The following is a 13777-nucleotide window of genomic DNA, read 5'->3' on the forward strand; positions in this document are numbered from 1 at the left end:
CAGAGGCAGGAGGAGTGCTTGAGGTCAGGAGTTCGAGACCAGCCTGGGCAATAGTGAGACCTCCATCTCTACTAAAAATAGAAAAATTACCCGGGCATGGTGGTGCCGCCTGTAGTCCCAGATACTCGGGAGGCTGAGGTGAGAGGATCACTTGAGCCCAGGAGTCTGAGGTTGCTGTGAGCTGTGATTATTCCACTGCACTCTACTTGGGGCAACAGAGTGAGACTCTTAAAAAAAAAAAAAAAAATTCTGCCCAGGTTTCCTTCTAACTCTCACAAAGATCATGAAAAGAAATGAATTTTTTTTCTGCTTTGTAACTCCCCCTTGCGCACTCAAATCCTCTGGAATCTGATGGGGAGGAGTTCCAGGCCCTTCTGCAAGGTGGTGCTCCTCCATTGGCTGAGGAGACCTGTGGTTTTTAAGCTTTCCTCCCTTGGTTTCCCCTGTTGTGTCCGAGTGGTTAGCATGTCTGCCTTGGCCTCCTGAGCCTGGTGGGTCAGGCAGGTGTCCCTCCTGACCCCGGAGCCGGCTCAGGAGCTTTGTCCACTCTGGCATCTGGACATTTGCCACAGACGGTTGGCCAGACCTGGCCCGAGTCTCCTGGGGCTCACGTATCTTGTAAAATTGTTGTGAAGCCCTGGAGGTGGACGATCTGTGTAGACGACGACTTTGGCTTCAGGCTCCTGTGCCTCCTGCTTCTTTCCCTCCTCCCCTGCACCTCTGCTCCCCAGAACGCTCCCTGAGATGGGGTGCCACCCGTGGGTGGTTCTGGGAAGGGCAGGGTAGATGGAAGAGAGCGGGTTCCTGACAGTACCCCACACCCAGCTTTCTAGGACAGCCTCCCCCAGGGGCCTGTGGGTGCAACGTGTGGGCAGGGGTGGCTGAGGGTGGGTCCCGGCACCCCCGCCCTCTTTCCTCCCCCACCGCCACCCCTGTGCCGGAGACCTGCTCCTTGCTCTTACCTCCGCCCTTGCTGTGAGTGCGTGTCCTTCCCCCGGCAGGTGTCTTCATGCCCATCGGCATCGTGCTGCAGCCCTGGATGGGCTCGGCGGCCATGGCGGCCTCCTCCGTGTCTGTGGTGCTCTCTTCCCTGCAGCTCAAGTGGTGAGTCCTGCGGGGTGGGCCACCTGTTAGAGTCTCCCAGGAGGCCCCGTCACCGTGTGCTCACGGCAGGTTGGGGCTCACCAGTGCACTTCCCGGGGTAAGAATGGGCGTGAGTGCGCGCTCCCCACTCATTCACCTGAGGCAGACCCCACAGTGGCAGCCAGGTGTGTGCGTGGAGTGATTTATTGGGACCTCGAGCAGCTGGTTTACCACTCAACAGCCAATGCACTGGACTGTTGTCACTTCTCTGCTCGAGGGCTGTTGAAGTGAATACCATATGGACATGAGATCCCTGTGTACTGTCTTTTTCCATTAATGCATTGATTTAACAAAAGTTACTGGCAGCCTACTACGTGTAAGGCATTTGCTTATTAGGAAGTTTCTAAATCAGGTGACGTTTACTTAAAGCATAGGCATTTGATGTCTTTTTTTCTTTAAAACACATGAGGTTTTGATACTGCATGTTATTCAAAGATGGATGAGAGGCCCTCACCAGGCTTCAAGGAAAAGAGCCTTGTGTCCAGAAAGGCTCAGGTGCTCTTGCATTCTTGCGTTCCAGCTATAAGAAGCCTGACTCGGAGAGGTACGAGGCTCGGGCCCACGGCCGCATGAAGCCCCTGACCGCGTCCCAGGTCAGCGTGTACATCGGCATGGATGGCCGGCGGCGAGACTCCCCCAGGCCCGTGCCGTGGGACCAGGTCAGCTACGTCAGCCAGGTGTCTCTGTCCTCCCTGACTCCTGACAGGCCAGTTCGCCATAGCACTGTAGTGGACGACGATGGGGACAAGTGGTCTCTTCTCCTGAATGACAGGGATGAGGAGCAGTACATCTAAAAGCCCTGGGCCCAGGGCAGGGCAGGGCCCATCTCTCTCCAGCGAAGCGGCCGGCCCGCCTCCTCCCAAACGGGGGCTGGCATCCACTGGCTGCTTGAGCCGAGCAGGCGCAGCCCCAGTAGCCAGCAGCAGGTGGGCAAAGCTTGCCCCGGCCTTGGGGACTTCTCCTTCCTGGATGTTTCTGGTCGTCCCACCCCGCGGCGCATGGCGTGGCCTGGAGAGGCCTGCCTGCCTGGGTCCTGCTGGCTCGGGGCGGAGCGCCGTGGCCTCACCATGCTGCCGGCGTGGACTTGGACTCTGGAGTAGCAGAGGCAGGTCAGTCCTCCTCACAGACTCAGACTCTTCGGGACGACTACTTACGTAATGAGGAACAGTCTCGGTGGGACCGAAAGCCTCGCTGGGCCTTTCCAGAGTAAAGACCTCCTGCAGAACTCGCTGCCAGGCTCTTTTTGACAACACCTATGTGCATCGCGTTTCTGAGACCACCGTTTACCTCAAGAGCGCCTGTTGTTTTCTGCTGGCACAATCTCTTCCTTTTCTCCCCTCTGTGCGCTTGGCGTCCTGGATGCTGGGGACCCCCCTCCCCATGCCTGCCACCTCTGAGGACAGGCCTATTGTTCCTTGGCCCTGCGGACGCTCTCAGGTGTTTCTGCAGACGCTGTGGCGTGTGCGTGTCCGGCCCGAATCTGCTGCTCACTCGCACGCAGCCACACGCCCCAGCGGGACAGCTCGCCGCACCCCTCTTCAGGTTGAGGGAGCTCGTTCTCGCTTAGGAGCCGCTTCTCCGTGGGGTTGTGGCTCCTCTTCCCAGAGCAGGCTGCTGTTGCTGCCAGCCGAAGTGAGGGTCTCAGAGCCCGGCCCGGGAGTCCGAGCGTGGCTTCCTGTGGGGTCCAGGTGCTCACCACCAGGGCATCCGTCCGTGTCCCTGCCTAGCCTGTGGTGCTTGAAACAGGTGCCCTGTGGGAGGCATGCGTGTGCGGGAGCCGCCCTGCGTGGTCCTGGGAGCTTCATTTACGTGGCCTTCTGTCCCCTCATGGGGTCCAATAGAGAATTCAGTCGCCCCTGGCGACTCGGAGAAGCAGTGCTGCCTGCGTAAGAGGAAAGCACGGTGCCCCCCGTGAGCCTGCCTTCCACACGCCGCGTGGGCACCGTCGGGAAGGGGTGGCCACAGCACCCCAAAGGGAGAGTCTGCTTTTACCTGTCGGTGGTGGCTCTTTGTGATTGTGTGACACCAGAGGGGCAGGAATGGGCCCAGTTTTAGACTCTGAAGTCCGTGGCGATTGACAGAACCATAAGGGAGCAAAGTACGAGAATCAGATTAAATTCTAAAGTGAAGCCCTCATCTCACACACGAAATAATTTTAGTTATTTATTATTCAGTGTCCATTATTTGCCAGGGCCAGTGTTAGTAGCACTTTTTTTTAGGCTATCTCTAATCCTCCCACCAAACCAGAAAGGTAGCTGTTATTGTCTACATTTCACAGGCAAGGAAACAGGCTCAGAGAAGCTGAATCCTGCCTGCATGGCACAGCCAATATGTTAGCACTTGCCTTGTCTGTTGGCTCTGAAGGCTTTTCTCCAGTTCTGCTGCTGCTTTGAGTATCAATTTCCTTGGTAAGAATAAACAAGGAAAAGGTCCTTGCCTCCTGGAAGAACAAGTCAGCCAGGTGACGTATTAGCTGTATCCCGTTTAGAATACAGGTGATTCCTGAGGTCATCTCACCCTCACCTTGGATGATTAGCTTCAATTTTTGCATTTAATGTAGTTTTTGCTGGGTTTTACCTTTTAAATCCAGCACAGGGTTTTGTCACATTTTCATTGTTTTTAGTCTCTGCCTTGGCCTCCCCCACCCACCCACCACCACTGTCTGTCCCAAGTGTTGTCCTCTCTTTATTGTTGCTCGGGGAATGTGTCTTGTTTTCTAACTAGGCTAATCGTCATCTAAAGACTCTAATTGTGTTGATTTTTAAAACCTTTAGGACCATAGACTCCATGTTCATATATGGACATGAAAATATTTACATAATTTTACAGAAAATAACCTTCTAAATGTTCGAGAATAAGGAATTTTTTTGGTCAGGTAATTATTCAAAAACTTTCCATGCAATACTAGAATAAAGTTTCTTGTATTCCTCTGCAAGTCTGCCTCGCTGGCTCTGCCTGTGAGAGGAGTATGGCCAGAGGCCCTGGGCGGCCGTGATGACCTCGAGACGCTGGCTCACCCCGACGCGTTTTAGGGGGCAGGGAAATACAGGGTCTCGACAGCAGGGGGCGTGAGGGTGTCCAGAGCCCTCTCGATCTGCCATCCCCAGCGCTGGCGTGTGCCCCTCTCTCGAATGCCGAGCGTGGCCGGCCTTGGTGGTGTGTGGGTAGAACTCAGAGGCAGCCCCTCAGAGTCCCCACTGCGCCAGGCACAGTGCACCCCGTCATGTGCGCGTCTCTGCTGCAGCGTGATTTTCTGCAAAAGGCTGTTGTCAGACACACACACCTTAATCAGAAGGGATCTGCTTTGAGTTCCTTGGCCCTGAAAGAGTGGGGCAGGGAAAGCAGCAGAAAAATCTGGACCAGGGGGCTCTGCTGTGAAAGCTCTGTGGGCATCTTAGGGTAGCGAGGGGGCCCTAAGTGGGGTACACCTAAAGGGAGGTGACCGTATAATTTGTCATCTGAACCAGGACACTTTTAAGAGTAGAAGGAGGCACCATGGAATAGTTGTGCCAGGACAACTGGCCTAAACTGGGACTATCTAGGCAAACTGGGACATGCAGTCACCTTCCTTCAAAGGGAAGTAGACACAGGGAAGTCACCATTGACACAAACTACCTACTTGGGAACTTTGCACAGTTGTAGGTTCCAGAGACATGCTGGTGACATAATCTTTTATCACGTTTCAAGGTTTCCCCCCATGTTCACGTCTTGATATGCACACTTCTCTGTTGAATCATTGAGGTGATTATCTTGTGCTCATAATGACTGCACTGCTCGATGGCCAGGCCTAGGGCACCATGCGCTGCTGTGCCACAGTCCCGCTGGCACACCCCGGAGGACTAAATGCCACGTGCACGGGACTGATTTTCGGGATGCCCAGGTATGGAAATTTCATGTTGTATGCGTGTCCTGTTGTGAAAAGCAAGGGTTGATACCACCTTAGGAAGGAATCCCACTTCTTTTTAGAAGGTATCACGTGCTTTCTAAAACTGGAACAAATTTCCCTGATAGATTCACCAAGCACCAGAATAAGTCACGGCATTCCTGATAAAATTTTCAGTCTTTAAGACCTTAGTGGAGAATTGTGATGGGATTACCTTTTCAATAAATGAATGTTATCATTCTAGCTTTCTTTTAACAAATGGCACCTAGGCCAGGCTCACACCTGTAATCCTAACACTGGGAGGCCGAGGCAGGAGTATCACTTGAGCTCGGGTTTGAAACCAACCTGAGCAAGAGTGAGGCCCCGTCTCTACTAAAAGTAGAAAAAATTATCTGGGTGTGGTGGCACACACCTATAGTCCCAGCTACTCAGCAGGCTGAGGCAGGAGGACTGCTTGAGCCCAGGAATAGTACACTAGGCTGACGCCACTGCACTCTAGCCTGGGCAACAGAGTGAGACTGTCTCAGAAAAAAAAAAAAAGGCATCTGGAAATTGACATGTGAAAAAATCTTCAAATTATTCTATTTTTCTAAGGAACCAAAATTAATAAAGGTGACTTTTATTAGAAAAAGATAATTTAAATTCCAGAACTTTTTTTTTTGCCTTAAAAAATTTTATTTCAGTAGATAAATTTCCTGATGTGTATGAAATCGAGTTAGAAAATTGTTGTTTACATACAACTTTTTCTTATTTATTTGAAAAAAAAAAAAAAGCAAGGAACATCTATACAAAGAAATACCTCAAGCAACCTCTCGTGCTGACACTTGGTTCCCTGTTCAGACTCCGTCCGTGTGTGGGAAAGCTGACTTGGGATTGGACAGTATTGTGGAGCTGGTAGAAATGAAACCACTCTACTTTCTTCATTTTCAAACTCAGCTTGGGCAGGCATACAAACACCATTGTCTGGGTTTTCATTCCAGAGGGAGATGTCTACTCGTCTGCTGTTTTCCTTTGTGTGAAGACAATGACAACGGTTGAAATTACAGGATAGAATATGAGAATGTTAAGTAGTGCTGCGAAATCCCAGAATCTCCTTTCTTCTATTCAAAAAGATGAATAAACAGATGTAAAATCATCCAAGGGCCGAAATGAAAACAAGAATTGATGGAAATTTAGCATTTTGTTTCCTCCGAATTAAGAAATGGCGATTTTTTCTTCTTGATAGAAACACAATTGCTTATAGCAAAAATTTAAGCATAAATATAGAAAACAGGGGAGAAAGGCTCCCATAAAGCTTTCACCTCAGCCCCAAGGGGAAAGCCCACGAGCATGAATTATTTCGTGGAGGGATGTCCTTTGTGGGTGGACCACATCGGGACACTGAGGCAGCAAAGCCTTCCTGCCCCTTGGTGCCCAACTCCTGACGGACTTGCAGCCATCTGAGCACAGAGGTGCTGCAGTGGGCCCTGGGTGGACCTGTTGGGAGCTGATTCAGGTCCAGGTCAGATAGCTCCAGGCTGCTGGGTGCCAGGACAGGTTCTGTCACTCATCTGCTCTTTGCTTCACTGTCCCACTTCCACAGACGGGGACCCAAGCCTCAGGTTGTGGAGCTGGCTGTCCGGGAGGCAGTTGGGGTGTTCAAACCCACTTGGCTCTGGCTCCAAAGCCAGTGCCCCCTCTGGAAAGCTCCGTCCTCTTCCCAAAAGTGAATGCCTTTACCCCCCTTAGAGGCTGAGCTTCCTCACCAACCCCCCTCCCCGACCCCCACCCCAACCATGGCCTTACATGGGGCAAGAGGTGTCTTTTGGCAGGACACTGTGGTTTATCTCAAGAGCCACCAGGTGTCTCTCTGACCAAAACAACCTCCCGGTCTGCAGCCACAACTAATGCTCTTTATCTGGAAATTCAGATAAGCATGATCATAATGAAAACACAGGAGAAGGGGAAGAGGGTGAGGCTGGGGTTCAGCCCTGGCACTGGGCACTTCTAAGCTACGATATATGTACTGCTGTACTTGCAGCCCAGGCGTTCAGGGCCTCCCTCCTCAAATTTGCATTTAGCCGTGCAGAGTCACGTTGGGGCCACTCGGCGATCATCATATTTCTCTTTATCATCATGTGCTGAGCTTCATGTTAAATGTTCTTGCATGTTTGGATAATTTTTTCTTTTTTGTTCTTGAACTTATCTAAGAGGAAAAGAAAAGGTTTTTAAAGGGCTCACAGCCGGGCGCGGTGGCTCAGGCCTGTAATCCTAGCACTCTGGGAGGCCGAGGAGAGCGGATAGCTCGAGGTCAGGAGTTCAAAACCAGCCCGTGCAAGAGCGAGACCCCGTCTCTACTAAAAATAGAAATTAATTGGCCAACTAAAAAAAAAAAAAAATATATATATATATATATATATATATATATATATATATATATATAAATTAGCCAGGCATGGTGGCGCATGCCTGTAGTCCCAGCTTCTCGGGAGGCTGAGGCAGGAGGATCACTTGAGCCCAGGAGTTGGAGGTTGCTGTGAGATAGGCTGATGCCACGGCACTCACTCTAGCCTGGGCAACAGAGCGAGACTCTGTCTCAGAACAAACAAAAAAACATAAAGAAAAAACCCTCAAAAAAATCACTAAAAATAAATAAATAAAGGGCTCACAATGTTTCCCATGGCTCCAGAGCTCCAGTTCTGGCCCCTGTGTTTGACTTGGGTCTACAGGAGTCCACCTCAACCTCTGGGCAGAAGTTAGTCCTCGGCAGTGCCAATTTTACCTAGTGGCCTGGAAAGTAGATGCTCACCAAGGCTCCTGGTGCTTGACCCTGAAGAGGGTTCACCTGCTCCAGCCCCCTGTTTTCTCACCTGTCCTGAGATACGAGGATGGAAGGGCGGTCCATGGGAAACCTGCACTGCCCGGTGGTCCCAGGTAATCCAATGGGCAGTGAGTGTGTTGTCCAGTCTCCAGATCATCTACCTTTTTGCAAATGAAAAAAATAGCAAAAGTGTGATCTAAGGCGTCAGCCTTCTCGTCTACACAAATGGGGGTAATGACAGTTCCTGTGTCACAGGGTTGCCGTGGGTGTAATGTCATCTGAGTAAATCACTTAGAACAGTGCCTGGCACCACTGGAGTGCTCACAACGTTAGCTGCTGTTGTCATCGTTGCTGTCATGAGTGATGATATCTGGATTCTAGAAACAACAACAACAACTACTCAGCCTTTCTCCCCTAACAGGTAAAAGCTACCTTTTTCTGTTGGGCTAGAGGAAGCACCTATTTATTTACAGGTTGCTGCTCAGACTTAGAGGGACTGTTAATGGAAGTTTGCTTAAAAAGGAGCTGCCTTTGCCCCTTTGGTAGACGCCAGGCCAGACCCCTATTCTCTCATGTCCTGGTGGTCCTAGCATGTGACCTCTGCCTCAGCGTGTCCTGTGTCCAAGGAAGGACATTCCCACGGAAGGCCACATAACGTGGGGGAGGCTAAATAACTGGCCTTGGAGTTGGGCAGACCTGAGTTCAAAACCCGGCTTCCCCTCTGAGGAAGTCACTTGCCTTTCTGAGCTCCGGAATCACTGTGACGTGAGTTCACTCCTGCTTCACTGGCTTGTGAGGGTTAAGTGGAATTATGCGTGGTCAGTGCCTAGCACGGGGCCTGGCACACGGCAGACCCTCGTGAAAGGCAGTCATCGTTAAAATGACACTGACGTGGGGTCCCTAAGGAGGGACTTTGGAGGCAAAGGCTCTCAGGGAGGATCTGGGATGGTCCTGGAACGGGTTGCAGGCTCCTGGAAACACTGGCCGTCCGAGTGACGCAGGTGCACGGTAGGAATCGAGCACACGAGTGTAAAGGGCGCTGGTGAACAAGAGCTGCGAAAGAAAGGAAAGTGGTTTATTTTTAATGTGGCATTGCAGTCTGGGTTTAGAAGGCAGGATCTTGTCCCATTCAACCCACCTGAATTATATTCCGGAATCTGATCATTTTCACCCATCTTTTTTGATGTCTTTCCCCTTTCTCCGGGATAGAATTACATCGCCGCCTTCAGGTATGGTTTCCTAAAGAATGTACTAATTTTTGATTAAAATAGAACAATCTTGCTCTTCTATTTCCGATGACCCAGCTTTGGGGGCTAAATATAAAACCAAGCACAGTGGTGTGGTATTTCCATCACAGAAGCAAGTGGGCTATGGCAGCGTGAGAATGCAGTCACAGAATAACCTGCCTTTAATAGTGCCTGGGGCTGGGGTCGGGGAGGGGGTCTTTTACTTATTTTTTTGCAGGGCTGTAGGTGTTTTATAAACTTATGTTTTGTCTTCTCTGATTAATGCTCAGAATTAAGGCCAAAATACATAAGAGCTTAGACCTCAGTTAAATGTTGGTATGTGTCGCTTCTGGGAACCTAAAGGAAGTTGATGCTGCGTGTCTGTGACGTTGGGTACACCTATTTGGGGTCTAGGGGGTTTTCCTGTAAAGTGCCAAATATACCAGATGCCTCAGGCTATGGGGTTTGTTTCCTAATTAAAGCTCCACCCAACTCTAAGTATAATTTTTTTTTGTTTTCTTAGTGTATAACAGTGTTTTATATTTTTTGTTTTATTTTTTAAAATTGACCAGTAAAAATGTATGTATTTATCATGTACAACATGATGTTTTGAAGTACAAATACACCATGAAGTGATCTAGGTAATGTGTTAATGTCACCTGTGCTTTCACTTTCAATTATCCTGGCTCCCTGTCCCACCTTAGGGCAGACCCAGCACACCTCCCTCCCCACCTGCCACACGCACACACAGACACCCAGGCGGCCCACTACAACGGGTCCTTAGTCTGTTCGCCTCTCCTGTGCTCTTCCTTCCTCCTGAGCCTAAAAACTTAGGCTACTCCAGTCCTCCAGTGCTGTTGCCTTTTAACGCCATTGCTTTTATCTGACTGTGTCCTCCTCTCAGCAGTGGGGATGGACCAGTGAATTGTGTCTATTGCCCCACGAAGCAGATCTCCTGGAGGGATCCTAGTAACCTTGGCCCCCCCTGGTGACTAGGAAGTTACCAGAGCAGGGGCTGTGGCACAGGAGGTGCCTTTATCGCAGCCAGTGATACCAAAGCCACTGCATACCAAAGCCACTGCATACCAAAGCAACTACATACCAAAGCAACTACATACCAAAGCCACTGCATACCAAATCCACTGCATACCAAATCGATTGCATACCAAAACCACCGCATACCAAAGCCACTGCAAGGAGATCACTGCAGGATGAGCTCAATTCACCAGGTGCTGAGGTGAGGCCTGAGCCCTGTGAGGCTTCAGGTAAGGCACAGAGCCTGCTTTCGTGGTCTGTACACACAGACATGCCACACACCACACACACACACACAGCGCACACACTACACATCACATAGACATACATGTTGTACGCACACCACAAACACTATATAACACCCACATATACATGCACACTATATACTACACATGCTACATGCCACACAAACATACATGCTGCACACATACCACAAACACTATATAACACACATATCACATACTACATACCATATATCACACATGCTATATATCACACATCACACACACACATACCACATAACACCCCACGCTATATACTACACACATATACACACCACACAAATGCACACACCACTCATACATACCACACACATACATACCACACATATATATGCTCCACACATATACCTCATACATAACACACACACTCCAGACCACACATATACACATACACCACACCACACACACATATACACACCACACACATACCTCACACATGATACCTTCACATATCACTACACACATACACATGGAACACTACACATAGAACTGATGGCAGAATGAGATCCTGAGTCTTAGGAGAGGGATTTGGGGAGGAAGGGGGGTATTTGGGTGGGGCACTGAGTGTGATTTCATGGAAGACAGTGAACGGAGAGGCCTGCAGGGGCAAGAATGGGCAGCAGGCCTTTCCTTGGCAAATTGAGACAGAAAGCGTGGAAGGGGTGTGAGTTCCAAGGAAATGTTCCTGTTTCTATATATTGTTCCATAACTAATAGGACTGAGTGGACATTTGGATAGCTCTATATCTGTGTGTATGTTATATGTATGTGTGTGTGTGTTGATATTGTTAAACCGTCTTATTAGTAAAAGTAAAGAAAAAAGTTAATTCTACCTTCATTAGCATCTGTTAGAATTCCTTGTTACTTCAAGTTCTGTGTAAAGTGCTCCCAGGCAATACTACTGGCGGTGGTATAAGAGGGCAGTTAAGTTGAGAAATTATCAGAAAGCTGACTCTACTTTCCATTGTTTTTTTGTTTTGTTTGTTTTTTTTAGACAGAGTCTTGCTCTGTCGCCTGGCTAGAGTGCAATGGTGTCATCATAGCTCACTGAAACCCAAACTCCTGGGCTCAAGAGATCCTCCTGCCTCAGCCTCCCCAGTAGCTGGGATTACAGGTGTGCACCACCTCACCCAGCTAATTTTTTATTTTTAGTAGAGACGGAGTCTGACTCTTGCTCAGGCTGGTCTCAAACTCCTGGGCTCAAGCAATCCTTTCACCTCAGCCTCCCAGAGCACTAGGATCACAGGCGTGAGCCACCACCTGGGCCTCCATTGTTCTTAATGCTTGCGTTTAGGGAACCAATCAATGACGTGTGAAGTGCTTGCCAGGTGTTCAGCAGGACCCTAATATAAACCCTGTCCTCCGCCTGCCTTGCTAGGTGGCCTGGACGAAGGCAGTGGAGTTTTGGAAAAATAAATTAGAGAATAAGTGAGAGCTAAGTAGTGCCGCGTTCCTTCTAAGCCGGAGAGAAGTTCAGAAAGGAGCGATCTCCAGTAGGCAGAGAAAGAGGCGGTGAATTTAGGGCCTGAGGTCCTGACGCGTGCTGCCTCGCCCCCTGCTGGCAGATCTTGTTACAGCGAAGGTTCTGAGAAGTCCTGCAGGAGAGAAACCATGTTTTGCACACATATTGGAGGGCCCGCAGAACCTCTCTTCCACAATACGATTACCATCGCATACAGAGGGGGGATCTTCCGGGAGTGCTGCTCAGAGAGGGGTGCAAGCGTAGGAGGGATTTGCTCCAGAGGAGAGGCAAGGGCGTGCGGTCCTGGTGGTGTGAGATCGCTGTGTGTGGTGGGGAGGGCAGCCTGGCTGGCGGGGAGCAGCAGGATGAAGTTGAACGAGTGAAGTGGGGCCACGTTGTTTGGGGACTGGCATAGTCTGGGCAGGACAGAAGGACACAGGGGCAGCTGGGAAGTGGCTCTCTTCTCTTCCCCCAGCTCAGGAGGCTCTGGCATCCCCCCACCCCCTTCTCAGAGGCCCCTGGGAAGAATATCGGAAGCTGACTGCGGCTCCCAGCGCTGGGCTCCAGACTACTGGCGGGACTGTGAGGACCCTCCACAGACTGGCCCTCCCTCCTCTGGGACTGAGGGAAAAACAAGAGAGGGTGTTTGTTGTTATTTTGCTTTAAAAGGCGGGCGGGGAGGAGAGTCCAGATCGCATTTGAGTGGGGCTCCTGAGTGTAGCTCTGGCCTCTAGAAGGCCACCTTGTAGCCAGTCCCGGGCAGGGGGACTAAAGGCCAGGGCGGAGACTAGGCGTGATTTCCAAAGCCAGACCAGGGTAGAAAGCTCCTCCTGTGCCCCACCGTGCCCCCAGGGCAGACGCCCACCTGGGGAAACAGCTGCACTTGGGTGAGATTCCTGTTTGAAAGGAAATTCACCTGCAGTGAAAACCAAAGAGCCACCTGGCTTTGGCTGGAAGGTCTGCACTCCCCCCATCTCTGCAGGGGGTGCTAAAGACCTAATTGGATTTGGGGGTTCTCCCCCATGCCACTCCTCTCTTTCCTCTTACCCCTTCTCTCCTTCCTTCCCTCCCTCCCTCCCTCCCCACTCCCTGCTTCCTCCCTCCTTTCCTTCTCTTTTTCCTTCTTTTTTTTTTTTTTTTTTTTGACACAGCTAATTGGACTGAATCTTTTTCCTTCTTGATCGCAGGTGGCTCTAGTCCCCTTCCAGCCCAGCCCCAGAGCCATCTGGGTGGCAGCTGCACCCACTTTCCAGACATGCCGGCCCGGGGCTTGGTGCGTGGCCCCAAAGAGTAAAGCCCCGGCAGCCGGTGATGCCTTTCCAGCCCTCAGTGTGGACTGGGCACAGCTGACACCGTGGTGTTTCTCCTGACCTTTACAGGCCACCCATTCTGTCGCCTCCCCGGTGGTTGTGGCAGGTGACAGGAAAGCGTGTCGGATCACAAAGCACCTCCTGAGAGGCCCCACCAAAGGAGGCAGGCATCCGCAAGGGGCAGGGAGGCGTCTAGGCTGGCCTCGGTTAGTCAAGAGCTGCCTCCCACCCCTGCTGGCCCCAGTGGGCCGCAGGACGGAGTGGCCGGGGGCTCACTGGGATCTGCTGGCAGAGGCTTGTCCAAGAAAGTCACCTGGCCAGCTCCACGTGAGGTGACGCTGCCATCGCCGGAACCTGATGGGGGATTCAGACGGCACGCTCCACCTTCCACCCCACACGCTGGGGCAGAAGGACGGTGGCCGCCCAGGATGTCCTCCTGTGACGCTCGGCCTGTGACCGGCAGAAGGAGCCCTGCAGGTGCGAGTCAGTGAAGGCTCCCGGGTGACGAGAGTGTCCGGGTCACCCAGTGGCCCAGCGTAACCACAGCGTCCTTGTGAGGGGGAGGTGGGGGACAGAGTCAGAGGAGATGTGACGAGGGAGGCAGGGGTTGGAAGGATGCGCTTGAAGATGGAGGAAGG

General features: G+C 51.2%; 1 protein-coding gene across 3 annotated transcripts in view; it reads left to right on the top strand.

Moving 5' to 3' along the window:
- The window catches only part of ATP7B (ATPase copper transporting beta), a 70246-nt gene extending 64584 nt beyond the window's left edge, over nt 1-5662 (top strand). For all 3 annotated transcript variants that reach the window (XM_012782656.3, XM_012782655.3, XM_012782654.3), the window contains 2 exons: nt 1002-1104; nt 1664-5662. In XM_012782656.3, coding sequence (XP_012638110.2) covers nt 1002-1104; nt 1664-1937 — 377 coding nt within the window. In that variant the 3' untranslated portion in view covers nt 1938-5662. The remainder of the gene's footprint in view (nt 1-1001; nt 1105-1663) is intronic.
- Nucleotides 5663-13777: the final 8115 nt, after the last annotated feature.

The sequence above is a fragment of the Microcebus murinus genome, chromosome 13 (assembly GCF_040939455.1).
Source record: "Microcebus murinus isolate Inina chromosome 13, M.murinus_Inina_mat1.0, whole genome shotgun sequence".
Taxonomy (NCBI): domain Eukaryota; kingdom Metazoa; phylum Chordata; class Mammalia; order Primates; family Cheirogaleidae; genus Microcebus; species Microcebus murinus.